The sequence below is a fragment of the Pseudophryne corroboree genome, chromosome 6, assembly GCF_028390025.1.
Source record: "Pseudophryne corroboree isolate aPseCor3 chromosome 6, aPseCor3.hap2, whole genome shotgun sequence".
In the NCBI taxonomy this organism is placed as follows: Eukaryota; Metazoa; Chordata; class Amphibia; order Anura; family Myobatrachidae; genus Pseudophryne; species Pseudophryne corroboree.
In genome coordinates this window covers 79553978-79574343 of record NC_086449.1, presented here as the reverse complement: position 1 = coordinate 79574343, position 20366 = coordinate 79553978, and the positions used below count along the sequence as shown (strand labels likewise).

The window sequence follows — 20366 nt, the reverse complement described above, 5'->3', positions numbered from 1 at the left end:
GAGCAGTGGACTACTGTACCGTACTGCTATATATATATACTGGTGGTCACAGCAAAATTCTGCACTGTCCTACTATATATACTGCGCACAACTAAAATGCAGCACAGGTATGGATGGATAGTATACTTGACGACACAGAGGTAGGTAGAGCAGTGGACTACTGTACCGTACTACTATATAATACTGGTGGTCAGCAAAATTCTGCACTGTCCTCCTACTATATACTACAATGCAGCACAGATATGGAGCGTTTTTCAGGCAGAGAACGTAGATATTTTCAGCACACTGAGCACAGATATTTGCAGCATATGAGAATGTATGATAGAGTGACCTGGGCGCCCTCTCCCTATCATCTCCAATGCACGAGTGAAAATGGCGTCGACGCGCTGCTCCTTATATAGAATACGAATCTCGTGAGAATCCGACTGCGGGATGATGACGTTCGGGCGCGCTAGGGTTAACCGAGCAAGGCGGGAGTATCCGAGGCTGCCTCGGACCCGTGTAAAATGGGTGAAGTTCGGGGGGGTTCGGATTTCGAGGAACCGAACCCGCTCATCACTAATATATATATATATATATATATATATATATATATAACAAAACAAAAAATAGCTGCGCATCCACATCCACCTTGAACTTAGTATCAGTCAATGACAGTCTGTGTCCATACAACACTGAGTCCTTTAAGATGTATCCTGCCGCTTCCTCCTTTTTTGGGGCCAGAACCACTGGATCCAATGTGCATGAAAATAGAAGAAGAATGGAGTGCGCAGGTGTGAGTAAAGTATTACAAATTCATTTATTGGACAATAATGCTCACATACATCTTAGCTTTTGAAAATCAGCATGATCCGCCGCTTATCTGCAGACATCCACGGGTGTCTCCCTCTCGTATTCACTCGGAACGGTGTACCACACAACGCGGTCAGACGCTGTTCATCCGACACACCTGGACAAGACTTTCAGACGTCTCACACATCTAACGCTCCACAAGCCACGCCCAACGCGTTTCGTCTACGGACTTCGTCAGGTTCTTCTATATATATATATATATATATATATATACACACTGCTCAAAAAAATAAAGGGAACAGTTAAACAACACAATGTAACTCCAAGGAACACTTAAACAACACAATGTAACTCCAAGTCAATCACACTTCTGTGAAATCAAGCTGTCCACTTAGGAAGCAACACTGATTGACAATCAATTTCACATGCTGTTGTGAAAATGGAATAGACAACAGGTGGAAATTATAGGCAATTAGCAAGACACCCCCAATAAAGGAGATGTTATGCAGGTGGTGACCACAGACCACTTCTCAGCTCCTATGCTTTCTGGCTGATGTTTTGATCACTTTTGAAAGCTGGCGGTGCTTTCACTCTAGTGGTAGCATGAGACGGAGTCTACAACCCACACAAGTGGCTCAGGTAGTGCAGCTCATCCAGGATGGCACATCAATGCGAGCTGTGGCAAGAAGGTTTGCTGTGTCTGTCAGCGTAGTGTCCAGAGACTGGAGGCGCTACCAGGAGACAGGCCAGTACATCAGGAGACGTGGAGGAGGCCGTAGGAGGGCAACAACCCAGCAGCAGGACCGCTACCTCCGTTGTGCAAGGAGGAACGGGAGGAGCACTGCCAGAGCCCTGCAAAATGACCTCCAGCAAGCCACAAATGTGCATGTGTCTACTCAAACGATCAGAAACAGACTCCATGAGGGTGGTATGAGGGCCCGACGTCCACAGGTGGGGGTTGTGCTTACAGCCCAAAACCGTGCAGGACGTTTGGCATTTGTCAGAGAACACCAAGATTGGCAAATTCGCCACTGGCGCCCTGTGCTCTTCACAGATGAAAGCAGGTTCTCACTGAGCACATGTGACAGACGTGACAGAGTCTGGAGACGCCAAGGAGAACGTTCTGCTGCCTGCAACATCCTCCAGCATGACCGGTTTGGCAGTGGGTCAGTAATGGTGTGGAGTCGCATTTCTTTGGGGGACCGCACAGCCCTCCATGAGCTCACCAGAGGTAGCCTGACTGCCATTAGGTACCGAGATGAGATCCTCAGACCCCTTGTGAGACCATATGCTGGTGCGGTTGGCCCTGGGTTCCTCCTAATGCAAGACAATGCTAGACCTCATGTGGCTGGAGTGGGTCAGCAGTTCCTGCAAGACGAAGGGATTGATGCTATGTACTGGCCCGCCTGTTCCCCAGACCTGAATCCAATTGAGCACATCTGGGACATCATGTCTCGCTCCATCCACCAACGCCACGTTGCACCACAGACTGTCCAGGAGTTGGCGGATGCTTTAGTCCAGGTCTGGGAGGAGATCCCTCAGGTGACCATCCACCACCTCATCAGGAGCATGCCCAGGCGTTGTATGGAGGTCATACAGGCACGAGGAGGCCACAGACACTACTGAGCCTCATTTTGACTTGTTTTAAGGACATTACATCAAAGTTGGATCAGCCTGTAGTGTGTTTTTCCACTTTAATTTTGAGTGTGACTCCAAATCCAGATCTCCATGAGTTAATAAATTTTATTTCCATTGATAATTTTTGTGTGATTTTGTTGTTAGCACATTCAACTATGTAAAGAACAAAGTATTTAATACGAATATTTCATTCATTCAGCTCTAGGATGTGTTATTTTAGTGTTCCCTTTTTTTTTTGAGCAGTGTATATATATATATATATATATATATATACATAAGTATTAAAATACCACTCTACCCTCAGTTTAGCAGAACATATAATACAGGGGTCTCTTTTAGGGGGATATCCAATCAGCCCGGGTTTTTTACCGGGGCTAATTGTCCTGCCGGGGGCTATCTAATTAGCCCCGATAAGCCGGCACGTGCCGCGGCTTATCGGGGGTTTTGTTTCACCTGCCTCTGGCAGGCGAAGCAGAATCCCCGGAAACAGCCCCGTTTTCATCTGAAAACGGGGCTGTTTCTCCCTAAAACACAAAGGTTTCACTGAACCTGTGTGTTTTCGAGAGAAAGGTTTTTTTTTTTTAAACGCGATCTATCTGGAGAGCCTGTAAAAAAAAAATCTGTGAAACATCCTGAAAAAGTCAGATAAACGGCCAAAAAAAGGCTGTTTTTCAGACCTGATGTTTTAACGGGTTTAGGGGGTACATTTACTAAGCGGTGATAAGAGCGGAGAAGTGAGCCAGTGGACAAGTGCCCATGGCAACCAATCAGCACTGAAGTAACATCTATAATTTGCATACTATAAAATGATACAGAGCTGCTGATTGGTTGATGGGAAATATCTCCCCTGACTCACTTCTCCGCTCTTATCACTGCTTAGTAAATGTACACATAATTGTATATCCCCCTTAAAGTGACTTCAGAATTTCTACCCAAAGTGGTTGTTTTGATGATGATACCTTTCTTGGGGAGAACACTACACTTGCAGGGGGTGTACAAAGATGAAGCGGCATTCATCTCTGAATTAGGCCCCCTGTTCGATAATTGGGAGGTTGCTGTGCTTTTGGGTGCTGGGGTGTCAGCTCTTGGGAGTATGGGGTGTTCTGAGCGTTTTTACCGTTATTATGGTGCATTTTTATGTTTTTTTCTAACCTACAATCTCCATGTAGCGTCACACAGCTATATCATTTGTAAAACAAAAATGAATATAACATAAGCTACAGTAACATGCGGTTAATAAGAGCATAAACTATCTGCAGGGACCAGGTACTGTAGGTAAAGGAACTGCAGATCAGAGGATACTTCACAGGGAGCCCAGATAGACACAGAAACTCTAGTTCCGCCCCTGTTCTCTCCCCACAGGTAGGAGACTTTATCACACACATTCACCGTGTCCCTCCCAGAAGAGAGCTCCCAAGAGGTTAGCTCAGGTGCTCAGCAGGTGACAGTCTCTAGGAGGAATCAGAGTCACAGTCACCAGAGGTTCAGCCGGCAGGCATCCCACAAACAGGAGTGAAGACACCCTCTACCAGGTAAGCGTCCCTTTTATTCACCCCCCCCCCAGTCTTCTCATGCCACCCTGACCCATCTCTCACTCTCTATCCCCCATCCTGCTCCCTCCTTACCCCAAGTAGTGTTTTACATTCAGTGATCCCAGCGATTAAATCCCACAGGAGCTTCATGATCTCTGTTGTTAACACAGAGTGCACTCTGCTTGGGAAAGTGATCTGGGAGAGGAGGAAGGGGATTCATGTGTGGGGTACATTCATATAGTATACAATAGAGGGGAGGTGAGGGATCAGGGGAGAGGAGGAAGGGGATTCATATGTGGGGTACATTCATAGTATACAATAGAGGGGAGGTGAGGGATCAGGGGAGAGGAGGAAGGGGATTCATGTGTGGGGTACATTCATAGTATACAATAGAGGGGAGGTGAGCGATCAGGGGAGAGGAGGAAGGGGATTCATGTGTGGGGTACATTCATAGTATACAATAGAGGGGAGGTGAGGGATCAGGGGAGAGGAGGAAGGGGATTCATATGTGGGGTACATTCATAGTATACAATAGAGGGGAGGTGAGGGATCAGGGGAGAGGAGGAAGGGGATTCATGTGTGGGGTACATTCATAGTATACAATAGAGGGGAGGTGAGGGATCAGGGGAGAGGAGGAAGGGGATTCATGTGTGGGGTACATTCATAGTATACAATAGACGGGAGGGATCAGGGGAGAGGAGGAAGGGGATTCATGTGTGGGGTACATTCATAGTATACAATAGACGGGAGGGATCAGGGGAGAGGAGGCAGGGGATTCATGTGTGGGGTACATTCATAGTATACAATAGACGGGAGGGATCAGGGGAGAGGAGGCAGGGGATTCATATGTGGGGTAGATTCATAGTATACAATAGAGGGGAGGTGAGGGATCAAGGGAGAGGAGGAAGGGGATTCATGTGTGGGGTACATTCATAGTATACAATAGAGGGGAGGTGAGGGATCAGGGGAGAGGAGGAAGGGGATTCATGTGTGGGGTACATTCATAGTATACAAGAGGTGAGGTGAGGGATCAGGGGAGAGGAGGCAGGGGATTCATGTGTGGGGTACATTCATAGTATACAATAGAGGGGAGGTGAGGGATCAGGGGAGAGGAGGAAGGGGATTCATGTGTGGGGTACATTCATAGTATACAATAGAGGGGAGGTGAGGGATCAGGGGAGAGGAGGAAGGGGATTCATATGTGGGGTACATTCATAGTATACAATAGAGGGGAGGTGAGCGATCAGGGGAGAGGAGGAAGGGGATTCATATGTGGGGTACATTCATAGTATACAATAGAGGGGAGGGATCAGGGGAGAGGAGGAAGGGGATTCATGTGTGGGGTACATTCATAGTATACAATAGACGGGAGGGATCAGGGGAGAGGAGGCAGGGGATTCATGTGTGGGGTACATTCATAGTATACAATAGACGGGAGGGATCAGGGGAAAGGAGGCAGGGGATTCATGTGTGGGGTACATTCATAGTATACAATAGACGGGAGGGATCAGGGGAGAGGAGGAAGGGGATTCATATGTGGAGTACATTCATAGTATACAATAGAGGGGAGGTGAGGGATCAGGGGAGAGGAGGAAGGGGATTCATGTGTGGGGTACATTCATAGTATACAATAGAGGGGAGGTGAGGGATCAGGGGAGAGGAGGAAGGGGATTCATGTGTGGGGTACATTCATAGTATACAATAGAGGGGAGGTGAGGGATCAGGGGAGAGGAGGCAGGGGATTCATGTGTGGGGTACATTCATAGTACACAATAGAGGGGAGGTGAGGGATCAGGGGAGAGGAGGCAGAGGAGGCAGGGGATTCATGTGTGGGGTACATTCATAGTATACAATAGAGGGGAGGTGAGGGATCAGGGGACAGGAGGAAGGGGATTCATGTGTGGGGTACATTCATAGTATACAATAGAGGGGAGGTGAGGGATCAGGGGAGAGGAGGAAGGGGATTCATGTGTGGGGTACATTCATAGTATACAATAGAGGGGAGGTGAGGGATCAGGGGAGAGGAGGAAGGGGATTCATATGTGGGGTACATTCATAGTATACAATAGAGGGGAGGTGAGCGATCAGGGGAGAGGAGGAAGGGGATTCATATGTGGGGTACATTCATAGTATACAATAGAGGGGAGGGATCAGGGGAGAGGAGGAAGGGGATTCATGTGTGGGGTACATTCATAGTATACAATAGACGGGAGGGATCAGGGGAGAGGAGGCAGGGGATTCATGTGTGGGGTACATTCATAGTATACAATAGACGGGAGGGATCAGGGGAGAGGAGGCAGGGGATTCATGTGTGGGGTACATTCATAGTATACAATAGACGGGAGGGATCAGGGGAGAGGAGGCAGGGGATTCATGTGTGGGGTACATTCATAGTATACAATAGACGGGAGGGATCAGGGGAGAGGAGGAAGGGGATTCATGTGTGGGGTACATTCATAGTATACAATAGACGGGAGGGATCAGGGGAGAGGAGGAAGGGGATTCATATGTGGAGTACATTCATAGTATACAATAGAGGGGAGGTGAGGGATCAGGGGAGAGGAGGAAGGGGATTCATGTGTGGGGTACATTCATAGTATACAATAGAGGGGAGGTGAGGGATCAGGGGAGAGGAGGAAGGGGATTCATGTGTGGGGTACATTCATAGTATACAATAGAGGTGAGGGATCAGGGGAGAGGAGGCAGGGGATTCATGTGTGGGGTACATTCATAGTATACAATAGAGGGGAGGTGAGGGATCAGGGGAGAGGAGGAAGGGGATTCATGTGTGGGGTACATTCATAGTATACAATAGAGGGGAGGTGAGGGATCAGGGGAGAGGAGGAAAGGGATTCATGTGTGTGGTACATTCATAGTATACAATAGAGGGGAGGTGAGGGATCAGGGGACAGGAGGAAGGGGATTCATGTGTGGGGTACATTCATAGTATACAATAGAGGGGAGGTGAGGGATCAGGGGAGAGGAGGCAGGGGATTCATGAGTGGGGTACATTCATAGTATACAATAGAGGGGAGGTGAGGGATCAGGGGAGAGGAGGAAGGGGATTCATGTGTGGGGTACATTCATAGTATACAATAGAGGGGAGGTGAGGGATCAGGGGAGAGGATTCATGTGTGGGGTACATTCATAGTATACAATAGAGGGGAGGGGAGGGGAGGGATCAGGGGAGAGGAGGCAGGGGATTCATATGTGGGGTACATTCATAGTATACAATAGAGGGGAGGTGAGGGATCAGGGGAGAGGAGGAAGGGGATTCATGTGTGGGGTACATTCATAGTATACAATAGAGGGGAGGTGAGGGATCAGGGGAGAGGAGGAAGGGGATTCATGTGTGGGGTACATTCATAGTATACAATAGAGGGGAGGTGGGGGATCAGAGGAGAGGAGGCAGGGGATTCATGTGTGGGGTACATTCATAGTATACAATAGAGGGGAGGTGAGGGATCAGGGGAGAGGAGGAAGGGGATTCATGTGTGGGGTACATTCATAGTATACAATAGAGGGGAGGGATCAGGGGAGTGGAGGGCAGCTGTTTCCAGCCAGTGTGTCACATCACCAGGCTGCATGTCACATGGAATAAGGGGGGATACGTCAATATGGGGACCAGGGTGTGTGACATAGCTGGTACAGGAGGTGACTACGGTGACATCAGAAAACAACTTTGTGATGATCTTCTGCTGAAAGTGGTAATTTTCCTCATATCCAGTAGGCTGCAGTTGCTGATGACACCTTACCACAGCCAGTCCCCTTCTTTCACTTATTGTGATGTTACAGAAAAAGCTTTAACTCATTTTTTTTCCTAGAAGATATTATTAGATGGCGAGTGGCATCATTACAATGCATACCTTCCAATCGTCATGATTTGGTCAGGACAGTCCCAGCATAAGGCCTGCTGTCCCACAATCGCCGGGATTTGGGAGGTATCTCCTTTGCTTTGAGTGCTGGAAGCATGTTTCTCAAGTCATTGCAGCAAAAATGGTGGCTTTGTAGGCAACCTGGAACTTCAGAAGTGCTATACACCTTTCCCTCCTGTGGTATGGTGGTATCTAGAATGAGGTGGCCTGTGGCCATGCCACCCGTGTCCCTATTCCTGATGTTTGGAGACAAACAATGGATGGAAACCAATATGCCACACTGTGAAATTAGAAGGTCCAAAAGTGGAAGTTACAGGGGAAAGGCAGAAAAATAAGAAAGTGATCAGAGACGTCCGGGTATGGATATAAAATGATGATGATGATGATGATGAAATGATTTAGGGCATCAGAGATTGGAATGTACAGGATATAGGATGTGGAATAAGGATGGGAAGAGACACTGGGTATACAAGTCATAGGGAATGACTGAGATGTAGCCTCACAGGTTATACATTATATTCCTGACAAAGACCATGAAATGAGTTGGGGGAATCAATGGGCGACAAGTAAGGGATAAGGGGCATCATTTAGGAGTAAACAAACTAGAATATGCAATTCTGTACCCTGGCAAACACGTTACTCATACGTAGGTGGGAAAAAAGGGGTACATTTAAAATATGTGGACAGAATTAGAGTTGGAAGAGGGTATAAAGTGGAGAAGTTGCTAATACTGTAGCAACTAGCTATTGTTGTTTATCTAGCACAGTCTATGAAATAAATGACAGTTAGAACTGATTGGTTGGTATGGGGCAACTTCTTAACTTTATCTCTCTACAAGATTTGATAAATCTCCCCCACTAGTGTTAAGTAAACGGTGATAAGAAAGGAGAATACAAGACTAGCAGAGGTAATATAGACCCAAAACTGCAAATTCCAGGGCAGTAACAGATCCTAGTACTTCACTTAAAGATGTATTTACACAAAAACAGGATGATCAGGTAATGGCATTCATTATAATATAACACATCCTGCTAGTATAAAAATACACAATTGTCCTATGCCAGGATCCAGCACAATGAGGCGGTTCTTCTAGACGCTGAGTACGTCTGATCACAGATCTCATTTCAGGTGTAAAGTTCTGGTTTCTCTGTTTTGCATATAGGATCTATGTATTCATTTGACTTTCAAAATGATATCGTGCACAAAAGATTTTCATACTTTAAACGGCAACATAAAACATTGCTTTCAGGAATTCTGTGCAGTATTCTGTAATCGGCGGCTGCTCCGCTCAGTGATTGTACATTGTACTTTCTGGCTGAGCAGTCATCTGTAAAATTCTGTGATCTGTATCCATTGGTAACTGATTTACTCCTCTGCTGGTCACACATTCACGCAGTTTATTAATGCGTGAGCTACAATCTAGTCTTATGGGTCAAACCAAAACGATAAAACTTTGTCTTCACCTTCCGGTAACTTTTATGTGTTGGCTTGTTCACGCCTGTAGGCGCATACACACTGGGCGTTTTTGCCCAGTGTGTACTGTATGCTGGACGATGATGTGAACATCGCCGGCAGGAAAAGTGCTCAGTGCACACACACTAAGCAATTTTTACTGGTTCCGGTATGAATGGCCAACAATGTTAAGATCGACAGTCATTAGGTCGACCACTATTGGTCGACATTGACATGGACAAATGGTCGCCACATGAAAAAAATGGTCAACGCATGAAAATGGTCGACATATGAAAATGTTGACATGGATTTTTTAACTGTTTTTGGTGTAATTTTTTCAGTAACATGACCAGGAACCCCAATTAGTGTAGCGCGTCCCCTTACATGGCTCGGTTACTATTCCCAGTCGAAGTCCACGTGGATGGTAAAGTATGAAAAAGTTAAAAATCTATTTTTTTTTAAAAAAAAGCCACGTCGGCCTTTCATGTGACCATTTTCATGTGTCGACCATGTCAGTGTTGACCAATAGTGGTCGACCAAATGAGTATCGACCTTAACATTGTCGACCATCTGAGCGGATACCATTTTTATCTGGCCCAGCGATGTTCACAAGGAGGTGAACCACTTTCCACAGTAGGAGTCTGTGGAAAGTTGTTCACTCGGCTGTTCAAACAGCCCGACGGACGGCGGCGGTTGGCGATGATGCGGTAGCGCACATTGGCCAGGTTTGAGCTCAAAGTAGCTCAAAACGCCAAAAGTGAGCTACTTTGAGCTCAAAATCGGCTAGTGTGTATGGGTCTTATCTGGGACTTTTTCTAAATATAATGCCTTTGTTCTTAGTAGTTCTTTCATTTCAGCTATGTATTTATATCGTCAGAAGCAGTTATTTATTTTCATAGCCTGCATAAAATCGTACAACATGTCTGCCTGATTATATAAATTCATGGCTAAAAAGCACAGATAAAGAAGCCAGAAGTCATGTAAATGTCAATACATAAAAGTAATATAAAGATGGAGATCCCTTTATACATAGTTCTGCTGCATACGATATATAGCGCCCGATTCACACCTGATCGCTATTGTGCGAAATCGCACAGCGTTCGAATAGTTAAGGACTGTGCACGCATAAGCACAGCAATGTGCAGGCGTGACGCAAAACAGTGACAGGATGGTACGAAAATTTTGAGCGCAAGGCGTTCGCAAGGTGATTGACAGGAAGAGGAAGTTTGTGGGTGGTAACTTCCCATTTTCTGGGAGTGTCAGGAAAAAGGCAGGCGTGCCCAAGCGTTTTCTGGGAGGGTGTGTGACGTCAGCTCCAGCCCCGATCAGCCTGTATGTATCGCACTGTAGCAATAAGTCCTGGGCTACGCACAGACTGCTCAGTATGGAAAAATCATTAGATGGTGAGTGAGTTGCGAACGGATTTACAGTTGTCCGCTGCCTGGTAAAGTTTCCGCACAGCGTACACATGCATTCGCACACTTGCACGGGACTGGTTTTCACTCTCCCTGGGAGGCGACTATCTGATCGCAGACCTGTGCAAATTTGCAGCGCAGCGATCAGTTCTGAATTATGCCCATAGTTCCTGAAGCTGTTCAGTTACTTTGGGCAACTACTTCACTTTATCTCTCCAAGGCTTAGTATATAGACCCCTTTATCTCTCTCCAAGGCTCATTTTTATATTGCTTTAAAATCGTTAGTAAATGTGGGCCCTGAAACACAACATCGATGTTGATCGATTTAGAACCGATTTGAAATCGATTAAAATCGACCTTTAGTAACTTTGGGGGTAATTCCAAGTTGATCGCAGCAGGAAATTTGTTAGCAGTTGGCCAAAACCATGTGCACTGCAGGGGAGGCAGATATAACATGTGCAGAGAGAGTTAGATTTGGGTGGGTTATTTTGTTTCTGTGCAGGGTAAATACTGGTTGTTTTATTTTTACACTGCAATTTAGATTGCAGATTGAACTCACCCCACCCAAATCTATCTCTCTCTGCACATGTTATATCTGTCCCCCCTGCAGTGCACATGGTTTTGCCCAACTACTACCAAAGTTCCTGCTGCGATCAACTCAGAATTACCCCCTTTGACCGTAGTGGTCATCCTTGACTCAGAACTGTACTTTTCTACACACATCTAGGGCTAAATGTAATAGAGTGAGAGTTTCAGAAAGTGAGAGATTTAGTAAGTTTTTTCAGTTTTTTTTTAAAGTGGCAATCATTTACACTGCAAAACCAGGTTGATTTTGCAGTGTAAATGATTGCCACTTTAAAAATAAACTGCAAAACCTTACCAAATCTCTCACTTTCTGAAACTCTCACTCTATTACATTTGGCCCGTAATCTAAATTGTTTTATAGCCAAACATTTCCAGAATACGTCCGCATCTCACACATGGCGCTGCAAACACCAGATTCACATTCTCATTGGGCGTGATTCAGAGATGGACGCAGTTGCATCTGCACCTTTGTACGCAGCAGTATTGCAAATGAATGCTAGTGCCGCAGCCGCTGTAATTTGTGCAAAGACGCCCACTGGCGATGGCCTAAGGCTGCTGAGAATGTCCGTCAGAAGTAAGCCGCCGGGGCCAGAGCAGCTGTGTATTAAGACACAGTTTCTGAGTCTCTGTCTGTGACACGCCCACAAAACACTCCGAATGCCACGCCCCCCATTACCTCCCATAAACGCACACTGACTGTTAATCACTCTGAATCCAAGATCTCACTGCACATTGGGAATCATGCACTAAATTAAATCATTGGCGGCTTGTGTCTCCTGTATTGATCTGCTTATGTCTCTTTATTGATCTTCCCCTAAACAGATTTTCATTCTTACAGTATAATCTATTTTAAACGCAGCTGCTAGGCCCCTCTATGAGCCAGCTCACTCCTGCATCTCTCATCCACACTCACAACCCGATTCCATTCATGGTTACAGGATTCTTTTCAGGTTGAATCACCCACATAAATGCATTAAACTGTTTTACCTAATTACCTCCCCTCTACACAGTTCACACAAAACTTACATATGTTCTCTCTCATACAACTTACTAACCCCAGGACAACATTGTGGTGAATTGGGGCCTAATTCAGACTTGATCGTAGCTGCTATGACCAGTTACTGAGACATGCGGGGGGACGCCCAGCACAGGGCTAGTCCGCCCCGCGTGTCTAGCTCTGCCCCGCCGCACAAGTACAAAAGCATCGCCGCAGCTTTTGTACCTGAAGAGTATCTCCCTGCCAGCGCAGCTTCTGCACGCTGGCAGGGAGCTACTCGTCACTGTCTGGGTTGCAGCGGCTGCGTGTGACGCCACGCAGCCGCTCGCCCTCCACACAGTCCTGGCACGCCTGCATTGCCCGGACCGCGCCCCTAAAACGGCGGACAATCAGGCAGAGGCGATTGCAGGGCTGAGATGACCGTCGGCTGTCTGCGGCGCTAGCGCAGTTCAGACCTGATCGTCTGCTGTGCGAAAACGCACAGCAGTGATCAGGTCTGAATTAGGCCCTAGATCATGTAACCCAACAGGAAGCTTTATGTTTGGAATGTGCCTGGACCAATATGTAATATGTAGCAATTATCCTCAGGTTTCAAAATCCTATATCCCTATATATCAGCCCTGACCAACCTGTGGAACGCCAGGTGTTGTGAAACTACTAGTCCCAGCATCCCTGCCACAGATTTGCTATTAGTGAATACTAAAACTGTGGAAGCTATGTAGCCATGTAGGATCTGTAGTTTTACAACAGCTGGAGAGCCACAGGTTGGCCAGGCCTGCTATAGATAGTAAGCTTGCGAGCAGAGCCCTCTTACCTCTCTGGGGGGGTTTAAATTAGGGCAGTTTTTTTCACCTAGGCGAAAAAACTGCACTTTTCTCTATTTTTTAGCAGGGACATATTTTCGCCTACGAGAAAAATTAGTCAGGAGCGAAAAACATGTGGATTGGCGAATCCACATGTTTCGCACCTGTGACGGCAACAACGATGGCTGTTTTTCGACGATTTTTAGGTATTTTTCACCAAAGTCTCTTCACTAAATAAAAAAAAAGTGAAAAGGCATTGTCGAAAATGCCTTAAAAACAGCTGAAAATGGCCTGCAATTATTATGGGAGCTAATTGAATCCCCCCCCCCCCCCGTCTTTTAATACCTAGTTACGTTTTAATTCTGTGTTCCTAATTGTAAAGCACTATTATAATAAATGTTAATAAACAAATAATAAACAACTTTCCTTTGAAATCCAATGTATAAATAAAGAAAAAAAGTAAAAAAGTTAGGGCAGCATGCGCCCTACCCCAGAACTGGGATAGCTTCCATTAAAACAGGGCGACACAGTCGGGGTCCCTTGCTATTGTGAAGACTTGTCCCAGACACTACTTAAGATAACGCTCCAACATACAGTACAGGTGAAACTCAGAAAATGTGAATATCGTGCAAAAGTTCATTTTTTTCAGTAATTCAACTTAAAAGGTGAAACTAATATATTATATAGACTCATTACATGCAAAGTGAGATATTTCAAGCCTTTATTTGTTATAATTTTGATGATTGTGGCTTACAGTTTAAGATAACCCCAAAGCGAAAATCTCAGAAAATTAGAATATTACATAAAAACAATAAATAAAGGATTTTAAAAACAGAACTGTCAGCCCTCTGAAAAGTATAATCATGCATATGTACTCAGTACTTGGTTTGGGCCCCTTTTGCATGAATTACTGCCTCAATGCGGCGTGGCATGGATTCTATCAGCCTGTGGCACTGCTGAGGTGTTATGGAAGACCAGATGGTTCAACAGCGGCCTTCAGCTCTTCTGCATTGTTCGGTCTCATGTCTCTCATCTTTCTCTTGACAATGCCCCATAGAATCTCTATGGGGTTCAGGTCAGGCGAGTTCCCACATAATCCCACGGTCATTGAACCAGGTTTTGGTACTTTTGGCAGTGTGGGCAGGTGCCAAGTCCTGCTGGAAAATGGAGTCAGCATCTCCATAAAGCTTGTCTGCTAAAGTGCGCTAAAATGTTCTGGTAGACGTCTGTGTTGACTCTGTACTTAATAAAGCACAGTGGACCAACACCAGCAGATGCCATGGCTCCCCAAATCAACACAGACTGTGGAACCTCCACACTGGACTTCAAGCATCTTCCTCCATACTTTGGGACTTTGGTTTCCAAATGAGATGCAAATTTGCTCTCATCAGAAAAGAGGACTTTGGACCACTGAGCAACAGATCAGTTCTTTTTTTCTTGTCAGGAAAAGGCCATTCAAAAGTGTGGGGGAGCTTCACAAGGAGTGGACTGAGGCTGGAGTTAGTACATCAAGAGCCACCATACACAGACAGATCCTGGACATGTGCTTCAAATTCATATTCCTCTTGTCAAGCCGCTCCTGAACAACAAACAACATCAGAAACGTGTTACCTGGGCTAAAGAAAAAAAGAGAATCTATGGGGTATTGCCAAGAGAAAGATCAGAGACTTAAGATCGAACAATGCAGAAGAGCTGAAGGCCACTATTGTAGCATCCTGGTCCTCCATAACACCTCAGCAGTGCCACAGGCTGATAGAATCCATGCCACGCCGCATTGAGGCAGTAATTCATGCAAAAGGGGCCCAAACCAAGTACTGAGCACATATACATGATTATACTGTTCAGAGGGCTGACATTTCTGTATTTAAAATCCTTTTTTTATTGATTTTATGTAATATTCTAATTTTTTGAGATTTTGGATTTGGGGTTTTCCTAAGCTGTAAATCACAATCATCAAAATTATAATAAATAAAGGCTTAAAATATCTCACTTTGCATGTAATGAGTCTATATAATATATTAGTTTCACCTTTTAAGTTGAATTACTGAAATAAATGAACTCGATATTCTAATTTTCTGAGTTTCACCTGTAGGCGTGACCTTATGACAGTGGGTGTGACCTAATGAAAAATGCTATCCCACAAGCTATACCCCCATTTCCGTCATGCTGGAAGGGAGCATGCCCAGTGCCACTGGAGCCACTAGGTATGCCCCCATTCCCTCTCTCCATGGAATAGACGCTGAGCACATGCGCACATCACCTATTCACTGCTTGCTCTAAGCAGAGCAGTGGAGGAAAGGAGACCATCTAACCTCCCCTTCTACAAGACACTGTGGGGGTCATTCCGAGTTGATCGCTCGCTAGCAACTTTTTGCAGCGCTGCGATCAGGTTAAATCTCGGCTAAACTGCGCATGCGTATGCACCGCAATGCGCAGGCACTTCGTATGGATACAAAGAGGATGGGTGCTGGGCGATGGATTTAACGAAGGCCAATCTAGCGGGTCGCTCACTTCACCCGCTGGGTGAAATGAGCGGCCCCCCTGTCTCCCCCCGCACGCTCAGCACAGATCGCGCTGTGCTGAGTAGTGGGAGAGATGTATGCTGAGCGGTTCGCTCAGCACACATCTCTCGCATCGGCCCGTCTATATGGGCCTTAAGGCTGCTAATTGTGCGTGTAGAGGGGTGTGAAAATATATATATCTATAGTTTGATAATATAAAGTTATGAGGCCACGCCCACTTTCCAAGGAGCGTGCGCAAGCATGAGGGGGGGAGGGTGGTTGCGCGCTGCAAAATTTCTCATTTAGGGTGCTAGTAGGCCTGGAGCCAGCCCTGCCTCCTCCTAATACACAGACACCAGGGAACAGACCTCTCCCTTCCTCTAATATCATTTGGTTTAACCATGTGTATTTTTTTTGTCTAGGTCAGCAAAATGAGCTGCTTTTCATTCCTAAAAACGATGATGTTCATCTTCAATGGTATAATATTTGTGAGTATTAGTGGATGTCACAATTTTGGTGTAAGTCTGAGAGTGCAAGGTGAAAGAAACTGAGCGGTAGGGTGAATGGAATGGCAGAAATGGGAGGTTTTATTATTGCCAAATCTTTTCAGTTACATTTTTGAAGAAAAGTAGCGTAATACCCCTTTTCCAATGATGAACCGGGAAATTGCTGGGTCTATAACCCAGCAAATTCCCTGGTCTCAGCCATACTTACCGACTTTGTATTTCTCCTCTCCGGGAGAAGCCCGGAGAGGAGACGCTGCAGGTTTCTTCGGGGGGCGGGGCCGGACTGTGACATCACTAAGCCCCGCCCCCACATCGGGAAATGCCGCGATTCACGAGTCCGCTGGAAGGGGGCGGGGCTAAAATGACGCGATTTGCGTAATTTTAACCCCTTCTCCACCCGACGGACCCGCGAATGCGGGAGGTTATCTCTCCATCCTGCCCGCATCCCTAGGGTGCGAGCAGGATGCGGGAGACCTGCCCACTCTTCCGGGGGTGCGGGGAGCTACCCCAAAAAACGGGAGCCTCCCGCAGCTTCCGGGAGAGTAGGTAAGTATGGTCTCAGCCTGTCACTGGTAAAGAACACTGACCAAAATCTCAGGTTGATGCGTTTTCACGTGCAAAAAACAGGAATTATTTTTGTTCCTGTAATTAGGTGGTCATTCCGAGTTGATCGCTAGCTGCATTTGTTCGCAGCGCAGCGATCAAGCTAAGAAACAGCAGTTCTGCGCATGCGTATGTGGCGCAAAGCGTACGCGCGTCGTACGGGCACAACGAACGATGTAGTTTTGCACAGGGTCTAGCGAAGCATTTCAGTCGCACTGGTGGCCGCAGAGTGATTGACATGAGGTGGGCATTTCTGGGTGTCAACTGACCGTTTTCAGGGAGTGGTCGGAAAAACGCAGGCGTGCCAGGAAAAACGCAGGCATGGCTGGGCGACCGCTGGGCGGGTTTGTGATGTCAAAACAGGAACTGAACAGTCTGAAGTGATCGCAAGCGCTGAGTAGGTTTTGAGCTACTCTGAAACTGCACAAAAAAACTTTGTAGCCGCTCTGCGATACAAGTGATCGCACTTCTGCTAAGCTAAAATACACTCCCAGTGGGCGGCGGCATAGCGTTTGCACGGCTGCTACAAACTGCTAGCGAGCGATCAACTTGGAATGAGGGCCTTAATGTATGTTGCAGTACTACTGTCAACCATTAGGTGGCAAACTATTGTAGCAGATATTTATAGGGACTTGTAGGGTATTTTATGGTGAGCTCAATGTACACTGTAAACTCACTCTGTGTTGTTATTATTATTATAGGGGGTAATTCAGACCTGACCGTAGCAGCAAATTTGTTAGCAGTTGGGCAAAACCATGGGGGTAATTCCGAGTTGATCGCAGCATCAATTTTTTTAGCAGTTGGGTAAAACCACGTGCACAGCAGGGGGGGAGGGGGGGGGGTAGATATAACATTTGTAGAGAGAGTTAGATTTGGGTGGGTTATTTTGTTTCTGTGCAGGGTAAATACTGGCTGCTTTATTTTACACTGCAAATTAGATTTCAGTTTGAACACACCCCACCCAAATCTAACTCTCTCTGCAAATGTTATATCTGCCACACTTGCAGTGCAAATGGTTTTGGCCAACTGCTAACAAATTTGATGCTGCGATCAACTCGGAATTACCCCCCATGTGCACTGTAGGGGGGGGCAGATATAACATGTGCAGAGAGAGTTAGATTTGGGTGGGGTGTGTTTAAATTGAAATCTAAATTGCAGTGTAAAAATAAAGCAGCCAGTATTTACCCTTTACAGAAACAATATAACCCACCCAAATCTAACTCTCTGCAAATGTTATATCTGCTCCACCTGCAGTGCACATGGTTTTTCCCAACTGCTAACAAATTTGCTGCTATGATCAACTCAGAATTACCCCCTTAATACACAGCCTGTGACAAGGAAGTTAGGAGCTGATTGGCTGGTGCAATTTATCACTCACAGTAAAATAGGCTAAAGGTTCCCAAACTTTCTTGAATCACGTCTCCCTAGAGTATCAGCATTTTTTACATGGCACCCCTCGGATAAAAGTTTTTTTATTGATAAATTCGGAAAAATATCTTAAATTAAGTAAATTGTACCTACCTGTTTCTTAGGGTCAGTTATGTGGTGGTGCACAGTTGTGCTTCCGATTGTCCACATGTTTTATGATTGGCAACCTCCAACACTGGTTTTGCCTATTACAGGCCTGGCCAACCTGTGGCTCTCCAGATGTTGTGAAACTACACAGCATTCCCTAATAGCAAAACTGTGGCAAAGCATAATGGTAATTGTAGTTTTACAACAGCTGGAGAGCCACAGGTTGGCCAGGCCTGGCCTATTGCATTAGGGATAAATAATTTTATTTGGTCCTGGACCACAATCCCAAGGCACCCCTACAAGACCCTCGCGGCACCACAGGGTGCCTAGGCACACAGTTTGAGAACCACTGAAATAGGCTATTTATTAAGGCTTTAATACAGGCGATATCTCAGAGGGCCTATGGGAAGAGATTCCTGATTATGAAGAAGGATCCATTTGGTTCAAAACACTTGCACCAGTACTCACAGTGTGCATGCGCAACCTACGGAAGCACTCGCACGGTAACACTATTTGGATGGAACCCAGCTACTAATAACAAAAGTATAAGTGATATACTTTGCCTTGACAGCTGATTGTCAGAGCACGATCAATAGCCCCAAAACCCGTTCCAATCTTGCAAATAGGAAAGTTAGATGCATTAAACACTAGATTGATAAATATGCCCCTAAGAGAGATGAGTAAGAGGGAGTGAGGGATAAATATGGTGACAGATAGATACAGCTTCTCTCCTCTTTACAGTTGGGCGGCGCGGCTGTGCTGGGCATCGGTATCTGGGTGAAGGTGGACGGAGGGTCTTTTCTGAAGATTCTCGGCTCGGCAGCACCGCAGCTTATGCAGCTGGTGAATGTGGGTTATCTGTGCATAGCTGTGGGCTGCTTCCTCATACTCATGGGCTTTCTAGGCTGCTGTGGGGCAGTAAAAGAGAGCAGATGCATGTTAATGCTGGTAAGTACTATAGATATGCTATACATACTTCTCTTCCCTGTAACACAGAACCACTCCCTGTCATCCCATATAACATCTCTATAATTCCTTTACTACTTCATATACTCTCTATATGTATATAATGCTTCCTATTACTCCACATACCCTCTCCCTATATCTCCTCCTATTACTCCATATAACCTCTCCCTATATCTCCTCCTATTACTCCATATACCCTCTCCCTATATCTCCTCATATTACCCCATATACCCTCTCCCTATATCTCCTCCTATCACTCCATATACCCTCTCCCTATATCTCCTCCTATTACTCCATATAACCTCTCCCTATATCTCCTCCTATTACTCCACATAACCTCTCCCTATATCGCCTCCTATTACTCCATATAACCTCTCCCTATATCTCCTCCTATTACTCCACATAACCTCTCCCTATATCTCCTCCTATTACTCCATATAACCTCTCCCTATATCTCTTTCTATTACTCCATATAACCTCTCCCTATAGCTCCTCCTATTACTCCACATAACCTCTCCCTATATCGCCTCCTATTACTCCATATAGCCTCTCCCTATATCTCCTCCTATTACTCCATATACCCTCTCCCTATATCTCCTCCTATTACGCCATATATCCTCTCCCTATATCTCCTCATATTACTCCATATACCCTCTCCCTATATCTCCTCCTATTACTCCATATATCCTCTCCCTATATCGCCTCCTATTACTCTATATAACCTCTCGCTATATCGCCTCCTATTACTCCATATAACCTCTCCCTATATCTCCTCCTATTACTCCATATAACCTCTCCCTATATCTCCTCCTATTACTCCATATAATTTATCCCTATATCTCTTCCTGTTACTCCATATACCCTCTCCCTATATCTCCTCCTATTACTCCACATACCCTCTCCCTATATCTACTCCTATAACTCCATATAACCTCTCCCTATATCTCCTCCTATTACTCCATATACCCTCTCCCTATATCTCCTCATATTACCCCATATACCCTCTCCCTATATCTCCTCCTTTCACTCCATATACCCTCTCCCTATATCTCCTCCTATTACTCCATATAACCTCTCCCTATATCTCCTCCTATTACTCCACATAACCTCTCCCTATATCGCCTCCTATTACTCCATATAACCTCTCCCTACATCTCCTCCTATTACTCCACATAACCTCTCCCTA

The 20366-nt window shown here is 45.7% G+C and overlaps 1 protein-coding gene across 1 annotated transcript in view; it reads left to right on the top strand.

Annotated features, from left to right (window-relative positions):
- The window catches only part of LOC134936265 (tetraspanin-1-like), a 117976-nt gene that overhangs the window by 37123 nt on the left and 60487 nt on the right, over positions 1-20366 (top strand). The window contains exons 3-5 of the mRNA XM_063931273.1: positions 3797-3962; positions 16013-16078; positions 18956-19162. Of these exons, the coding sequence (XP_063787343.1) occupies positions 16022-16078; positions 18956-19162 (264 nt within the window). The 5' untranslated portion in view covers positions 3797-3962; positions 16013-16021. The remainder of the gene's footprint in view (positions 1-3796; positions 3963-16012; positions 16079-18955; positions 19163-20366) is intronic.